The 18,011-nt window shown below is 45.1% G+C and overlaps 1 protein-coding gene across 1 annotated transcript in view; it reads right to left on the bottom strand.

The window, feature by feature from the left end:
• Window positions 1-18,011, bottom strand: part of LOC137536628 (alpha-2-macroglobulin-like protein 1) — a 119,773-nt gene that overhangs the window by 14,978 nt on the left and 86,784 nt on the right. Inside the window, exons 25-33 of the mRNA XM_068258879.1 lie at window positions 16,679-16,760; window positions 14,837-14,993; window positions 12,179-12,253; window positions 10,597-10,759; window positions 9,323-9,537; window positions 9,012-9,230; window positions 7,217-7,341; window positions 2,323-2,413; window positions 182-247 (exon numbers count right to left, since the gene is read on the bottom strand). Of these exons, the coding sequence (XP_068114980.1) occupies window positions 182-247; window positions 2,323-2,413; window positions 7,217-7,341; window positions 9,012-9,230; window positions 9,323-9,537; window positions 10,597-10,759; window positions 12,179-12,253; window positions 14,837-14,993; window positions 16,679-16,760 (1,193 nt within the window). The remainder of the gene's footprint in view (window positions 1-181; window positions 248-2,322; window positions 2,414-7,216; window positions 7,342-9,011; window positions 9,231-9,322; window positions 9,538-10,596; window positions 10,760-12,178; window positions 12,254-14,836; window positions 14,994-16,678; window positions 16,761-18,011) is intronic.

Here is an 18,011-nt window from a genome sequence, read left to right as displayed (position 1 = left end):
TGTTATAAGGCTATCGCGATACGACGTTTCGCGCGCACCGGATTTGGAAAACGGTGCTAACCTAGTTAGCACCCTAGTTAACACACCCAAAGTGTTTAGGCGTGCTAACTAGGTAAGCACCGTTTACTGAATCAAGCCCTTAGTGTAGTTCGATATGTATTTTCAATGATGGTCATCATACCTCTGAAATATAGATATTGACATGGTTGTCTTCAGTTTCAGCCTTCATCACCAAGCCTTTTATCATCTGAAGAGAGGTATTAAAAATAAATACACAAAAGTGAGCCAGTTTTAACTGTAAAGGTGTTTTAAACTAAAGCAAAGTTTCTTTTAAACATATCAAAGTGATCCTTTGACTTTTTTCACATTTAATCAAGAAAATTTAGGTTTGTAAAACCAGAAATTTTTCTTTTGTTTGGCTGCACTTCTCATATTAAAGAAAGTGTCATTTCTGATATGTGGGGACATATTGATAAATCAGAGAGGGAGACACAGAGAGAGAGGACAGGTAAAATGAGCACCTGCCGTGCCTGAAAATTGGAGCCCTGCCATTGGCCGCTATGGAAAAAAGTGTCGCTGGTAGTGGCAGGTATGTAACTTGGGGGCAGGAGTTCGTCGGAGTTAGGGTACAGAACCAACCTCCCGGCTTTTTAATTGTTGGGGTCCTGGGGCAGCTTAAAGTGGCTTTAGGGCGGTGGCCGACTTGGGCGCTTTCAGCTGTGCTTTGGAATTGCCGATGATCACCGGCGATCCGAAAAAGCACTATGCTGATGAAAGTAGATGCAGAATGGGTGAAGCCAGACCTGCAATTGCAATTTGCGGGTCCTTCAGCATTTTTGCAGCAATTGCGCTCTAGTGCAAGAGATAGGAACGCTGCAAAATTGCTTTTGAATCGCTTCAACTTTGGGTGATTTTTAAGTTTAAATAAAGTTAAAATGACTTGCCAGGTCACCTGATGTCCGGCTTCCAGTTCATACCCCCACCCACTAGAGGTCATTGGTGTTGCTCTAATTAAATATATAGAAGCAACCATGACCTTTTGTGGAAGGGGGCGTGGCAAAGCGCAGGTGGAAAATGACATCAGGAGACTCGGAAAGTATTTTAAACTTTATGTCACACAAAATAAAATAATAATTAAAAAAAAAAAACTAATAGGAAGCGCTGTACAATCGCCTGCAGTAAATTGTACAGTGCTTCCAATCGCCTCTAAAAACACGCTGGTGATCGCTGCACACAGGACTTACGCAACTGCCAGAGCAGGAGCGGTCTCCAGCTGCTTACAGCTGCTCATGTATTCAACATTGTGCAGTAGGGGGCCAGAGTTCAGCAACTTTCCAGTGCTGGGGGTAAATTTGGGCATGCAGAGGCATATCTAGGGAATACAGCTCCTATCACCAAAACTGAAAACTGAAATCCGCCCCAAGGAGGAAGGAGGGGGGGGGGGGGGGGAGGGGAGTTGAGCGGCGCTATGCAAAACATTTAAGGTTAGTTGAATTGTTTGTGTCCAAGTTTAAGTAAAGCATGGCCTGTAAGAAATAAGAATGGTGATAGGTCAGCCTGTACATATCCCCCATACATCAATTATGAAGCTTGTCTCTCCCCCTCCCAAAAAAAACCTGGACTTTTTACTGAAAATGAACTTCAGCCTTTTTTACACAGGCCACAATGTTTATGTCTTTAAAGGGAACCTGAAGTGAGAGGTATATGGAGGTTGCCATATTTATCATTATAGGCCCTGAAAAAGCATACAGATCAGATATTTCTGGCGAAAAATCTGACAAGATTAGCTGCATGTTTGTTTCAGGAGTGTGCTTCAGACACTACTGCTGCCAGTTAGATCAGCAGGACTGCCAGCAGGCAACTGGCAGCCTCCATGTCCATCTCACTTCAGGTCAGGCCCGCCATCAGGGGGGGGGGGGGGGCAGCAAGCACCCCAGTGAGAGGCCTGGGGCCCCCAGGTGTTATCAGGTGGCCCGGGATCCCCCTCCCCGACACACGTCTTTATTTCTGAATGGGCACCTGTGAGAGACCGGAGAGTTGAGGCGGCTGGGCAGGTGTCACACCGGCAGCAGATCAGCTGTTGTTCAGTAATCAGCTGTCTGCTCCGGCTGCTTTTGTCCTCCGCAGTCTCTCCTGTATACACGCACTGCACAGAGAGGAGAGCGCCCCTCCCTTTCCCTCTGACACTGAGGGGCAGGGCTGCTTCAGCTTCCCTTTAAGTGCAGCAATATGGAGTGAAGTGTGAAATAATGCGTTACCACTGCTGGGTATTGGGTAACATATAGAGAGTTTTATGGGCTTTATTACATAATTCCCTCTCACCTTTGTTAGAGACTCGTCATTGGTAATAAAGCCAGAGGGTAATTCCACTTGTACCAGAGCCATGTTTGATGCACTACGCGGTCCTGTGTACCTGTAACATATGATGAACATGTTTGAGATTTAACAACATTATTACCTTAAAGAGAAACTCCAACCTAGAATTGAACTTTATCCCAATCAGTAGCTGATACCCCCTTTTACATGAGAAATATAATGCTTTTCACAAAAAGACCACCAGGGGGCGCTGTATGACTGATTTTGTGCTGAAACCCCTCCCACAAGAAGCTCTGGGACCGCGGTACTCTGGGCAAACTGCCACAATGTAACAATGTTCACAGACAGGAATTAGCTGTTTACAGCTGTCTCCAACGACCAAAACAGCTAGGAGCAGCTACATAACTTGCCCACAGTAAAAATGTCACCATGTAATAAATGTCAGAATGTAAATCGGGGAGAGGAAAGATTTTACAATGTGCAAACACTGACTAAATCATTTATACATAATTATGGTAAAAAATGAAGCACTTTTTTACTACATTATTTTCACTGGAGTTCCTCTTTAAACTGCAGTATATTAAAACAACCACAAGATGTCGCTGGGGTGTAAGTGACTTGCAAGAGAATGTATTCTTTTGTACCAAGACCCCAGCTTTTAACTTAGAGACACCGTAAAAAGAAAAACGTCCCCTGGGGGTACTCACCTCGGGAGGGGGAAGCCTCCAGATCCTAATGAGGCTTCCCTCATCCTCCTCTGTCCCAAGGGGGTCTCGCTGCAGCCCTCCGAACAGCGGCCCGACAGACCCGACAGCCTGTTCAATATTTACCTTTCCTGGCTCCAGCGGCATGGGCAAACACAAGGGGGGATTACAGCTGCCCAGAATCCCCCCTCAGACCAGGGCCAGTGCAGTGTCTGGGGACAGGCACACGTTGAGACACTAGAATATATGCAAGCATCCTGCAGCTCCCAGCACGGCCGCCTTTCTTTCCTGGCTACAATTGACTTTGGATGGAGCAATGGCTCCTTGCTACAATTGACTTTGGATGTTTACAGAGCATGGAGCAGTTCTGGGGAACTTAACAGTGTGACTGCTTCATTTTCCCCTTCATCACCAATGTTGGCTGTCCTCATTATTATCTGTATCTAAACTGCTCCTGATCAATCCCATTATCGATCGGGAGCAGATCGCACATTTAGGAAATCATTGTCAGATCCTGTCAGTCGGACAGGAAATTGCATTATGTGTGCCCGGCATGATGTCCTAACATATCATTATACTGTATTTTGCGTGGCTGAGGGAGACCTTTCAGGAATCCCCTCCTTGAAAATCCTGTGTTTGCCCCTGAGCGGGGGCGCTGTTGCGGCTCTTCTGACGGAGATAGGCAGAAATAGCCGATCTCCATCGGGTCCGCTCTACTGCGCAGGCACAGAAGAGCAACCCGATGGAGATCGGCTATTTCCGCCTATCTCCATGAGAAGAGCGGATACTGCACCTGCGCTGGAGCCAAAAGGTAAATATTTACGTCACCGCCGCTCCGAAAGGATTTTCGCCGCCACTGTGGGACCGAGGAGGACGGGGGAAGCCTCAATAGGATCCGGAGGCTTCCCCCACCCAAGGTGAGTACCCCCTAGGGGAGGTTTTTTCCTTACAGATTTTCTTTAACTGTAGGGATAGCAATGGTTCCTGGATGATTGAATTCTGTGAATGCATTTGTATTAACATTTGCATGTGAGTGTGCAAAGGGTTAACTGTCTTTGCAGCTGTGTATAAAATGTGATGATGATCTATGGGATTGTCATATCTTGTATTCTCAGCTCTGCATGTTTTTCTTCAGCAACAATTTCTAATTTGTTATACTGGTTGCCTATCTGCTTTTACAGGCCACTCTTAGAACAATATTACAAAGGGCTTTCTCTTACAAGAATACCTCTTTAACTGAGTACAAGGAAATGGGTGAGGCCTCTACCCTTCCCTGGTGGACCAGATCTGGCGGCGGTGCTGGCAGCCCATATAAGCCCACATATTATTTATATTACGTGGGGCAGCATGGGGCCCGTGGTGATCAAGGGATCAAACTTAGTCTGACATTTTGATCGGAAGGGATTGATGCCATGTTGGATTATTTTCAACAGCAGTACCCCTAGTGGCAGCCATTATGCTCCTTGTTGGACTATGTCAAACATCGCAGCTGGAGCAGAATAAAGGGTTAGGTTACGTAACACTATCAATCCCTATCGCCCAGCAGGGACTGGCACTCAATCCAAGTAGAAAAAAATGGTCCAATGGTCCACTGCTGATATACTTCAACACCAGGGAGTCGGCCAGTCCACACCCGTCCACCAAAGGTGCAAGGGAAGCTCAGCAACATGCGTAAACACGCCCCCAAGAGGCGGGCACAACCTTAATTTACATCAGAATTATTGAACACTGCAGAGATATTAGACTGTATAGAAAATACCATGATGATCCTGAAAGAAAATATGATTCCCCTATAGGCAAACATTTTTTCGAATATGAACATGTGATCAGTGAGGCGTGTTGGAGAAAGTTGTTACTAGCGAAGGAATGGACGGATAGTCTTTTTTACTTAGACGGGAAAGTAGATGGATCAATAATTTGAGTACACTGTTTCCCAATGTACTTAATGATGATTTCAATATGAAAAAAAACTTTTTGTAATTCCTCTATTGTCTCTTTAAGTTGGCCTTTCTCTATTAAGGTTGTGCCCGCCCTCTTGTGGGTGTGTTTATGCATGTCACCATGTTTTAAATGTGAGCATTTGCTCTATTTGGTAACACTTGAGAAAGGCCTGCTGGCCGAAACGTTGTGTGTGTTTTCTACTACGGTTTAAAAAATAGTGCTACAGTTGCATAAATCCAGGTGGAGACATAGACGTCAATTCATCAAAGACTGTTCGATGATAAAAACAAGTCGGGAAAATTTTATTTAATTGCTACAGCTTAGAAGAACTTCCAAGAAACTTTAGGTGATTTTCCCCACTAGCTACTACGCATCTTCAAACAGGAACCTAAATGGTTAAACGGCCGAAGGGCTCCAGGGGAAACCTCTTGTTCCTGCTCTCTCTCCTCCGCTGCCTGGGAGGTAGTAAAACTAGACCCTCCCAGAAGCCTGCGCAACCTATCAGCATCCAATCAGCAGGACTTGCAGGAGACAGGGGCTGTTTCTGTTGGCTCTGCTCCTGTCAGTCATAGGTAATCCATCTCTGCTTCGGTGAGTTCTGTGAGTCCCGCACTGTTTCCAACAGAGGAGAACTGCTGGTACTGGTCGAACATGTCACTGTGTTTTAACACATGCCGTAACCTGACATTTACTGACATTTGCTGACATGTGTTGAGGTATTTACCACACAAGATGGTAATTGACCTCACTGCTTGTTAACGTCAGCTTTTCAAGTGGCAACAGCCTTGATAAATTAAAATTTTCTGAAGTACTTGGGGAAGTCAGCTGTTTTCAGCATTACCGAATGTGGTAATGCTTGATGAATTGACGCCACAGTCATCCTTTCTTATTACTGGGACTCAGTATCTCAGATGACAGTTCAGGGCTCGATGCTGTACAGACGTGTTGCTAGCGATGTGTCTGTTGCTATGGAGAATAGCTGATGACTGACGAGTGTCCACGGGGGAAGCGGGAAAAAAGGGCGCAGGCAGCTAGTGGACAAAAAGGGCGCCGCCATTCACTCTCATAATAAATAACGTTTAATGGGCGCCGAGCAGGAAAAAAGGGCGCCGGACCTAAATAACGTTTACAAATGGCGCCCATAGATTTTTAATGATTTATAAGTGTGCTTGTGGTGATTTACGTTTATAAATTGCACCCGTGCCGAATAACGTTTATAAAAATACTAAACATATAATCTTATTTAACTAATTAAAACATTATTTAAAGTTTTATTCCTTACTGTTTGTAAAACATTATTATTCACAAAATAAAGCGATCAGTACGTAACGTAAATTGCAATATATTTTTTGCATCCACAATTAGTAAAACATTATTATCCACATAATAAAGGGGGGTCTTAGGTTTAGGCACCACCAGGGGGGTCTTAGGTTTAGGCACCATCAGGGGGGTCTTAGGTTTAGGCACCACCAGGGGGGTCTTAGGGTTAGGCACCACCAGGGGGGTCTTAGGTTTAGGCACCACCAGGGGGGTCTTAGGTTTAGGCACCACCAGGGGGGTCTTAGGTTTAGGCACCACCAGGGGGGGTCTTAGGTTTAGGCACCAACAGGGGGGTCTTAGGTTTAGGCACCACCAGGGGGTCTTAGGTTTAGGCACCACCAGGGGGGTCTTAGGTTTAGGCACCACCAGGGGGGTCTAGGGGTTAGGGATAGGTTCAGGGAGGGTTCTGTGTAAGAGTAGGCTTAGGTATAGTAAAATTTTAGTAATAATTACTACTGTTTTACAACACTTATTACGAACGTAGTTATATTTATATCATCGTTATAAAGAATATTTTCAGATTTTATTATAAGAACAAATCATAAATGAAGGTTATTCTCAATAATATACAATTATAACAATTAAACATATATTATTGTTTTTTTAATAAACGTAATTATAAGTTTCACTTTTGAAACAGGGAAGATTAACGTTTTCACAATTTCCGATTTCATAAACATTATTTAATGATTTATAATTTTGTTAAACATTATTTGTAAACAAAATATAGCACACCATGTTTATAAACGCTATTAATGGTTAATAATTAATTATAGTTTACACCCCGCGCCCTTTTTTGTCCGGGTGCCCGTTTTGTACGTACGCGTCGACGGGTGTCAAGGCAGGTAGACTTTACATTTTTTTTAATAAGGTAATGTATACTACTATCCTATTGAGCCATCAAGTAATACGATTGCACAGTAATTTCCACTCACCATACAGAGATGGTATACGTTAAAACAGCTTTAGGCTGGTCTTCTTCCCTCTCTCGAGTCACATTCATCTGAATGTCAAAGGCAGTTCTCGTGGTGGTATTATAAATGTTGTAGGTGACTGTGGTCTGACGAAAAATTGAGAATAACCAGTAAGAGACTGTGCCCACGTCATGGAGTCCCGAACAAGCAGAAATGATTCAGACATGTTAGTGGTTTTCAGACGTTCATAGCTGAATAAAGGTGTATTATTGTTTATATATTGTATACAACACAGCAATTTGCCTGTCTGGGAATGTGCCTATAGGAAAACAAAATGTTTCAAACTGGCCAAATATGTCCAGGGATTAGCCACCGAAAATCCCTGATTTCCCTCACTCTCAGCCCATACAAATGATACTTAAACTATAAATAATACAACACCCTTCAAAGTGCCCAACATGTTTTACCTCCAAAGGAGGCTTCGGCAGAGGTGCTAGTGACAAAAGGCTTTCCTAAAAAGTGCTATCGCATATTTAAAAGGACATTTCAATTCAAATACAAAACATCATTCAATGTAGCAACATAGTGACAGCCAGCATGACCAATCTTTTTAAGAAAGTCCATTTTAAAGCTAAGTTTGAAATATTTTGTTTCTCCTGTAGGGACTTCCCTAGGCATTTTACTGTGTTGTATATTTTGAATTCAGAAAGTGTTTTGTGTTTATATTGTATAAGCAAGTGTAAAACCTGCAGGCTCTACATAACTCTCATGGAAGCCCTCAGACCAGCTCTTCTACCTGCCAGTCCTTCTACTACTCGATATGAGTTCCTCCGTAGGCACACATCTATGCCATCTGCTGGCAATTATTAAGTATTACATGCTAGGGCACACCCTTAGTAGAGTTTCTTATATGTTCTTCCTCTTCTAGCTCCTGACCCCAGCTTGATATCTGTTTGTTTGCTCCCTTGATTGCCACGCCCCACCTTGAAACGGCAGTGGGGCCCAACTTCTTGCTTTCCCTCCCTCCTATTTAGGCATTAACTCCAGATAAAGTGTTGTTGTGGCCACACTTGTTATGGGTTGGGGGAGTAATAGTAGTGACACTATTATGGAAGTCATGGTGGCTACACTTGTTGTAAGACCCTTGGCACATGGGCCCCCTGGTGGTCACCGCAGGGGAAGTGAGACAATAGTGTGAAAGTAGAAGACCTCATCAAAGTTTTTCTGGAACACCCCATGATTTGTAGCTACTCCTCTGATCTAGTACTCTGGATGAGTCTGGATACTCTTTAACTCTGGGGGAAAGTTTTTGATCCAACAATACACCTGCTGTAGACATATTTACCATAAGGCACTGTAGGCATGTGCCTACAGGCGCCTGATGATGGAAAGGCAGCTCACTCTCCTCCCTGAGCGCCTCCTTCCCTCATTCCCTATGCAGAGTCCTGATGAGAGTGTAAATGAGAGGTAACTCACTCAGCTCTCGGCATTCCACTGATGAGATCTCCCTTCAGTCAGGGGCACCTCTAGCTACTTAATACTGAGGTTCCTCTAGCTACCTAATACTTGGAGGCACCACTAGCGACTTTATACTGAGGGTAACTCTCTGGCTACCTAATGCTAAAGGACACCTGTAGCTACTTATGATGGGAAAGGGAAGTAAGGGAGAAGTGACAGCTGGGACGGGCAGCACACTTGCAGTGGAGTTCGGTGGGGGTTTGTAGGTTCATGGAGGGCGAAGTCTAAGGTGCCATGACATCTGTGCCTATAGGCTCATGTGAGATAAGTCCAGGCCTGGCTGTAGAGGTTGCCTTACCTGTATGAATGCACATCCTTTGCCTTTTGCCCGCACAGAGTAGGTTCCAGGCACGTTTGACAGTGGTTTAGTCTGTAGAAGGAACCTATTTTCTTCTACCACATAGAATTGATGCAAAGAGTCCTCTCCATCTGTGCCCAGTATGACCTCCAGCCCCTCATGCCTGGTATAGGTGATTTTAGAGAATTTGGTGAGTGCCTGGAAGCCCATCACTGTGTCCTGTCCACAACGATGAAGAAAAGAGATATTAATGGTGTCTTCTTCTCCCGTTCCACCAATAAATTAATCACATGCAAGTCAACCTTGCCCACCTGTGTGTTAGCGTAACCGCCATGAGGGTTCTGCTGTTGAGCAATCCACTTAACAATGCTGGAAGCCTCACTGATATCATGCGCCGTGGGACTATCCAATGAAAGGTGAGCCAAGGCCACATAGGCTGCCAGCTCTACTTCATTAGAATTAGGCTCCGACCATGGTGAGTCTTTCCTTGGATCCCTTGGATTTGCAGGCCAGAATGTTTCTCCACCTAAAAGTATCAAAGAATGGAAGTCACATAGAATGGTGAATGGACTATGAGTACTCCACAAATATTACACTACATTAGCACTGAATAGCAGTTAATATGTTCAATGCCAGACACGCAACCACTCAGTCATGGATCATGGGCAATCTGGCAATATCCCAAGAAGGGGGGGGGGGAGAGAAAAAACAAAGCAGTGGTTTCAAACAATGCTGGCGTTTCCTTTGCAGACTTTGACAGTAATCCTATAGCTGAAATGCCGTTAATTAGGTATATGCTGTTTTTTACCGCGATTTTGGCGTGATTTTACCATAAATCTAATTCAAGTGAATGAGAAAGCATCTTCAAAGTGCAAAACGCTGGCAAAACATTGGCAAAAAACAGTGCTATTGGGTTTGAACCCTAAGTGTGAAATTAATTTCACAATAGTTTTGAAATGTTACATGAATTGTGAATTTCTCTGCAAAATTACTCGAAATTTGAGCTCATCACCAGCTATGACCAACTTGCAGACTTGCCCAGAGCCAGGGCCGTAACTAGAGGGGAGCAGCCCCTGTGATTGCAGGCAGGCCCCAAGCTGTAGAGGGCCCCAACTGCTAACCTTCCCTTCCTCCTATACAGGGCACTATACTCCAGATCAGGTGTTTTGTGGCTACACTTGTTATGGGTGTGAAGATCCTGATGGCCACACTTGTTTTATGACCCTTGTGCGATGGGCCCCCCAGGCCATGGAGGGCACCAAGGGGAGGCAAGAGAAGGGGTGTGATCATTGCGGGCCACATCAAAGTTTTTTCGGGGGGCACCACAAATTGTAGTCACACCACTGCCCAGAGCCAAATAATTACTGGGATGTTTTGGGGGATGTGGAAAAAATTGGAGCACCTGGAGGAAACCTACACAAACACATGATCATACAAACTCCATCCAAGCAGTATCCTTTTTTGGGATTCATAAATGCCGCTTAGCCACTCTTTAAACCATTTCATATTGACTTGATAAAAAAGATCTTCATAGAACGGAATATAAAAAAAAGAAGATACACATTAGAACGCACCATGTACTCACCTATTGTTGGAGCTTCCTGATGCAGTTCCTGTAGCAGCATAGCTCTGATCTCATAGTCTCTGGATAGGGTGAAGGTATAAGCAAGAAGAGCCTTCGTATACAGACTGTCCACCAGCGGACGGCTGCTGCGCAGACACTGCAGAGCGCTCTGCACAGATTCATCCTGAAAGGAAGGAAACAAAAACACACTGGACAGGGGAACAGGGGCTGCAGACTGTGACCTTCAGCAGAATAATTTGTGTGCAGTTTCCAGCTCAGGGTCAGATTGCTGGACAGGCCACATAGGCTTGGGTCTAGGGCGCATGCTGCCAAAGGGGGAGTGGGTGGGAATGGGAGATGTGTTGCTGCATGGAAGTAGAGGATGTACATAGAAAAGGGAGGCTGCAACTGGGAGTGGGGAATAATGTATAGAAGAGGACTACTCCCCAAGGGAGCAGTATATAAAAGAGAAGGACTGTTTTACATAGATATTACACATGGAAGAGGGAGCTGCATGTGGTATGGGAAGGCAGTTGCACGTCACTAGCCGGTGGGCGGTGCTATGCATACAACCTTGTCACTGCACCATGATGCAGGGTCATATGTAGGCTGATTTCTGCAATTAAAGTGAACCTCCGGACTAAAAATCGACTCAGCAGCACTGAAAAGGCCTGGTGTTTCTTTAACAGTTTCACAGCATCAGAACTTTGTTTCTCTTATACAAGCCTCATTTTTAGCTGCACAGAAGAAAACTGCCCGGGCTTTTTTTCCCTGATGCTGTGCAAAGCATGATGGGATTTGTGATGTTGTTCTCGTTCTGCTGTTTTGGTGCAAATTTTTTTTTTTACATTTTGAATTTGACATTCAGCTGGGAGGGGTTATCAGCTGGGAGGGGTTATCAGGACACATGACAGTTGGAACTGTGTCTCCTGCTCCTTGTCACCTCCTTTCAACCAAAAAGATGGCTGCCCCCATGACAAAGATGGCAGCTCCCATGAATCACAAACATTTGCCTGTTCTTTTAAAACAGGGTGGGTAAGAGATTATATCACCTATCTATTCTAATTAACATAACTAATGTAACTTGATGACAGTATGTTTGTTTAGGCTGAAGTTCCCCTTTAAAGAGGATCTCCAGTGAAAATAATGTAATGCTTCATTTTTACAATAATTATGTATAAATGATTTAGTCAGTGTTTGCCCATTGTAAAATCTTTCCTCTCCCTGATTTCCTTTCTGACATTTATCACATAGTGACATTTTTACTGCTGGCAGGTGATGTCAGTGGAAGTAGCTGCTGCTTGCTTTTTTGGCAGTTGGAAACAACTGTAAACAGCTTTTATTTCCCACAATGCAATGAGGTTAACAAACAGGAAACTGTCAGGACCACGGTCCTGACATCACACTGTGGGAGGGATTTCACCACAATATCAGCCATACAGAGCCCCCTGATGATCCATTTGAGAAAATGAATAGATTTCTCATGGAAAAGGGGGTATCAGCTACTACTGATTTGGAGGAAGTTCAATTCTTGGTTACAGTTTCTCAGTAAAATACCTCACCAACCATGAGTTAAGATGAAATTGCTGAATGATAAACATACCTCTAGGGAGACTCCCACCTCTAAAAACGCGATTGTGACGTATGCACTTAATGAGATGTTGTCATTCACGCCACCCTGGTATAAAAATAAAGCACTGCAATTACGACCAGAAATGTTTGACCACTATAGTGATAAGGACACACTAGCATAGTCTATAAATGGCTAAATTTGCATGCTACATGACACTCAGCCAAGGAGGCTGATAACGACCTCTGCCTAGAACTTGGGAGGGAGGGGGTTCCTTACAATTTCTTGCTTCGGGCTGCAAAAAAGTCTACAACCAGCCCTGAGCTGGAATGTGCCTTTTCTCTCTTGTTTAGCTCTTCTTTTTTCATTACATGTAAAATATTACAAATTGTACTTATCCGAAACAGAACCTTAGAGTTTATTTTATATATTTTTTGTGGGCCACACTGCAAATGGGTTGAGGGCTGTATGGTGAGTACCAAAGGGACTCATGTTGGGCACCAGACTTCTAACCTTATGGGATAGTTCCGTCTTTCTAAATGTAGCCCATCCCTTCACCATGGATGAGACCTCTCCAGAGCCAATAAATGTCCACTGTAGGTTATTGATCTACTGTCCCACTCACTGACCTGTTCATACAGCATTCTGGTCCAGTGTATCTGGCATTCCCACTGTGCTCTTGTCCTGGGTGTTGTTTTTACTCCTGGATGGCATGGCCATCACACTTTGGTGACTTAGGAAACTGACATGATGTATCGCAGGTTAAGGCGTGGCCACAGGAGAAGGGGCTGTTTAGTCATCACTCTGCACTGTTTGATCTACACAACTGCTCCCTGTGCTTCCCTGGCTTGTCCTGCCCTCAATGCTGGGTACACACGATGAGATTTCCCGTTCGATTTGCGGATCGATTCGATTAAATCAAACATGTTCGATTGGATTTCGATCGGTTTTTTTCATGATAGGTATGCAAAATCGACGGAAAAAAACGATCGAAATCCAATCGAACATGTTTGATTTAATCGAATCGATCCGCAAATCGAACGGGAAATCTCATCGTGTGTACCCAGCATAATAGATAATAATGAAAAAAATGTATTTATATAGATATAATGTGTGGTGCAATATAGTGCAGATACCAGCACTTGTAAGCAAACTAACAAAACAAAGGAGAAAAACCAGCATATGCTGCTCAAAAAACTGCACTTTATTAGAACCATATGTATTAAAACTACACACACACACAGTATTTGATTATGTCAGAGGAATTAACCTGGCATAGAAATTAGTACAAATTCAGTACAAAGTGCTGCTACTGTGCTGGATAATAGAGAAAGGCCACTGTGAATTAATAGAAAATTACTAGAAAATTACCCCACTGCAAAAGACAGTCAAATGTATCAGGGACCCGTGCCTTCGGTGACGCCCACACTGCAAAACATGTGAGGAGACCTGAAGAAGAGTAATGATGGAATAAGGTCATAACCACTCACAAGATACAGGCATAGGCGTGGCCAAATAGACCAAAGAATTGTAAACCAGATGTCACAGAAAGCCCAACAACAGGACTAATTAATAATTGTATCTTGGCAATGCCTATATCTGCCTCAATGAGGAGACCATAGACTATGGTCTCCTCACATGTTTTGCAGTGTGGGCGTCACCGAAGGCACGGATTCCCGATACATTTGACTGTCTTTTGCAGTGGGGTAATTTTCTATTAATTTACAGTGGCCTTTCTCTATTGTCCAGCACAGTAGCAGCACTTTGTACTGAATTTGTACTAATGCCTAACTATCAATGTACTAACTATGCCAGGTTAATTCCTCTGACATAATCAAACACTGTGTGTGTGTAATTTTAATACATCTGGTTCTAATAAAGTGCAGTTTTTTGAGCAGCATATACTGGTTTTTCTCCTTTGTTTTGTTTTGTTAGTCCTGCCCTTAGCCTGTGACCATTCCCTGCCAGCCACCAGTCTGTGCTCCCAATGCTGGCCTGCCAGGCGCTAATCCTGACCCCAGTTATTTGCTGTAGCATGTGACAGATCAAGGAAGAACTGGCTGTTGGAAATTTTGACAGGCTGAAGATATAAACTTAAAGAGGAACTCCAGTGAAAATAATGTAGTAAAAAAAGTGCTTCATTTTTTACAATAATTATGTATAAATGATTTAGTCGGTGTTTGCTCATTGTAAAATCTTTCCTCTCCCCGATTTACATTCTGGCATTTATTACATGGTGACATTGTTACTGTGGGCAGGTTATGTAGCTGCTCCTAGCTGTTTTGGCTGTTAGAGACAGCTGTAAACAGCCATTTCCTGTCTGTGAACATTGTTACATTGTGGCAGTTTGCCCAGAGTACAGCGGTACTCATCGCTTCTTGTGGGAGGGGTTTCAGCACAAAATCAGTCATACAGCGCCCCCTGATGGTCTGTTTGTGAAAAGCATTATGTTTCTCATGTAAAAGGGGGTATCAGCTACTGATTGGGATAAAGTTCAATTCTAGGTTGGAGTTTCTCTTTAAAACAGGGTCTCTGCATCAGCGCTTCTTTGAACAAATGAGCAGCTGAAAACGGCATTTCATTTTTAAGCATATTTTGTTATTTTTCTGTTTTGTTGTTGTTTCCATAGAGGTGGCACAATTTCAAAAGTTCTGAGTGCATCATCTCACCCTATCAGAGCAAGTGCCGTACCTTTAAAGAAGTTTTGAAGAGCTTCCCCCTATTCTGAAAACATCCACTCGGTAGCTGGTTTTCCTTCAACCATTTTCTCGTCTCATCAATGAACTTCGTATCCACAAACGCATAGCGGGAAGCTTCGTTAAAAGACTTCATCACGAAAGCCGTCAGCCTGAGAATGGAGAAGAAGATGACTTGGGGTAGAAGAAGGATGTCCAACTCCAGTTCTCGAGGGGCCAAATAAATGCCAGTGTTAGGGTAGACAGAAAAATTGAGAAATGTGTTCTGCTTCATGAACCGACAAAGTGGAGGGTGAACAGTCACCCTGCAATGAAAAAAAACACATAGACACAGGGAGCCTAAATGGTGCAGTACGTGAGAAATGACAGGAGAAGCAAAACAATATAAACATGGTACTCAAAAAGGGAGGTTGCAAAGGGGGAACCAACCACTGCAGGCAGGTGGAGATCAATAAATCCGACTCCACTTGGGGGTCCAAGCTAGCTGGAGATGGTCGCACTTTTTGACAAAAAAGCCCCAGGGGCCCGTAAATGGGATCCAAGGGTATCCCGTACCCTGAGCCGGGGGGGAGGGGATATACAATGCACAAACAGGATAAAAAAGGTGCCCAGAAAATGATAAAATGAATTAAAAACAATAAAATAAATAAAGTTTGAGGTGGCTTAAAGAGAGTCTGAAGCGAGAATAAATCTCGTTTCAGACCTCATAGATAGCAGTGGCATGTGTGCCCCTGCTAAAACGCCGCTATCCCGCGGCTTAACGCCGCTATCCCGCGGGTCCCTTCACCCCCAAATCCCCTCCGTGCAGCGGGAGGGGGCGCTTCCGCATTGGGGCAGGGCTAACCGCCGCAGCCCTGCCTCATGCGCGTCTAACAGACGCGTACCTCCGCCTCTCCCCCGCCCCTCTCAGTCTTCCTTCACTGAGAGGGGCGGGGGAGAGGCGGCGATGCGCGTCTGATAGATGCGCTGTGAGGCAGGGCTGCAGCCGTTAGCCCTGCCTCCAGGAAGAGTAAAATCTACGACCAAGTTGGTCGTTGATTTTGCGGGGGTGGGTTTGGGGGTGAAGGGACCCCCGTTTAGCTGCAGGATAGCGGCGTTTTAGCAGGGGCACACATGCCCCTGCTAACTATGAGCTCTGAAGCGAGATTTATTCTCGCTTCAGAGTCTCTTTAACTCAATGAAGACAAATTCATATAAAAATGAACTTTAATAGCACCGGCAATGCATTTCGTGGATCCCAGCCCACTTCCTCAGGCCAAATCAAGTGCCTTACTGTGCTAAGAGCCAAGATTCGAGGGCCTTATCTTTATTGAGGTAAGCCACATCAAACTTTATTTATTTTATTGTTTCTAATTTTATCATTCTCTGGGTGCCTTTTCATCCTGTTTGTACTTCATAAACCACACCTTTCCTGATTCAGTTTCATTCAGGGCTGGGCTGAGGCAGAGGCGAGAGAGGCTCCAGTAGGAGAGGGTGCACAACTCACTCAGCTATCATTCTCCTATTGTGTTTGAAGCAGAGAGAAAATAAGAAAAGGGGATACATGGCAGTGACTGAAAGCCAGATAACTAGAGATTAAGGTGTTTGGGGGGTTGTGGGCCATGGGGGAGCCTTAGTCTAATAGCAATCAGTGTGTGACGGCTGGGGTGGGAGGGGCGCACTTTATGTCTCAACCTTGGGCGCTGGAGGACCTTGTCCCGGCTCTGGTCCCATCAAATAGTATGAGCTGTGCTACAAATGTGTGAGGACCCAACCCTTCAGGACTAAAGATGGACAACCTTGGGGTAAAAGATAATTGTATAAAGTGGTTCTGAGAAGAGGGACTTTCTGAACTTACCAGGTGTTGCCGTCTGGATCCCTCTCACCAAAAGCACTGAAGGAGCCATCTGGCCTGTGGAAGGCCGCCTGCCTCTGACAACCTGGAGACACACAACACGTCTGCTGTAAGTGCACCTGAATCCTGGAGGTATTTATCAAGTAAACTGTATCTGTAGTCTTCTCTGATAAATGATTAGCCACATATCTTTACCTTGTTACTCTGAATTCAAGAGGTGTATCTATAAATCATGGGGTTCCCCTGTTGGGGCCCCTCAACATTCACCCCCTTTTCCCCTGTGATGATCCCTCACAGACTGGGGTCCCATCAGCCAGGAAACATAATAAGTTTGGCCACCATGTCTCCCCCCTACACACCATTACAAGAGTGGCCACCATGACTCCTCCCTCCACCCATTACAAGTGAGGCCACCATGACCCACCACCACTCCCACCCATTACAAGTGTAGCCACAATGCCTCCCCCACCCATTACAAGTGTGACCACCATGCCTCCCCCACCCATTACAAGTGTGGCCACCATGACTCCTCTCTCCTCCTATTAGAAGTGTGGCCCCCTGGCCTCCTCCCCCCAACCATCACGAGTGTGGCCACCATGACTCCTCCCTCCACCCATTACAAGTGTAGCCACAATGCCTCCCCCCACCCATTATAAGTGTGACCACCATGCCTCCCCCACCCATTACAAGTGTGGCCACCATGACTCCTCTCTCCACCTATTAGAAGTGTGGCCCCCTGGCCTCCTCCCCCCAACCATTACAAGTGTGGCCACCATGACTCCTCCCTCCACCCATTACAAGTGTAGCCACAATGCCTCCCCCACCCATTACAAGTGTGACCACCATGCCTCCCCCACCCATTACAAGTGTGGCCACCATGACTCCTCTCTCCTCCTATTAGAAGTGTGCCCCCCTGGCCTCCTCCCCCCACCCATTACAAGTGTGGCCACCATGACTCCTCCTTCCACCCATTACAAGTGTAGCCACAATGCCTCCCCCCACCCATTATAAGTGTGACCACCATGCCTCCCCCCACTCATTACAAGTGTGGTCGCCATGCCAGCATCCCCATCCATTACAAGTGAGGCCACCATGTCTCCCCCTCACATCCATTACAAGTGTGACCACCATGCCTCCCCCCCACCCATTACAAGTGTGACCACCATGCCTCCCCCCACCCATTACAAGTGTGACCACCATGCCTCCCCCACCCATTACAAGTGTGGCCACCATGCCTCCCCCCCACCCATTACAAGTGTGACCACCATGCCTCTCCCCACCCATTACAAGTGTGGCCACCATGACTCCTTTCCCCACCCATTACAAGTGTGGCCAC

This window comes from Hyperolius riggenbachi, chromosome 10 (assembly GCF_040937935.1).
Source record: "Hyperolius riggenbachi isolate aHypRig1 chromosome 10, aHypRig1.pri, whole genome shotgun sequence".
Classification (NCBI taxonomy): domain Eukaryota; kingdom Metazoa; phylum Chordata; class Amphibia; order Anura; family Hyperoliidae; genus Hyperolius; species Hyperolius riggenbachi.
The sequence above is the reverse complement of the archived record's forward strand: the minus strand, read 5'-3'. Positions and strand labels throughout refer to the sequence as shown.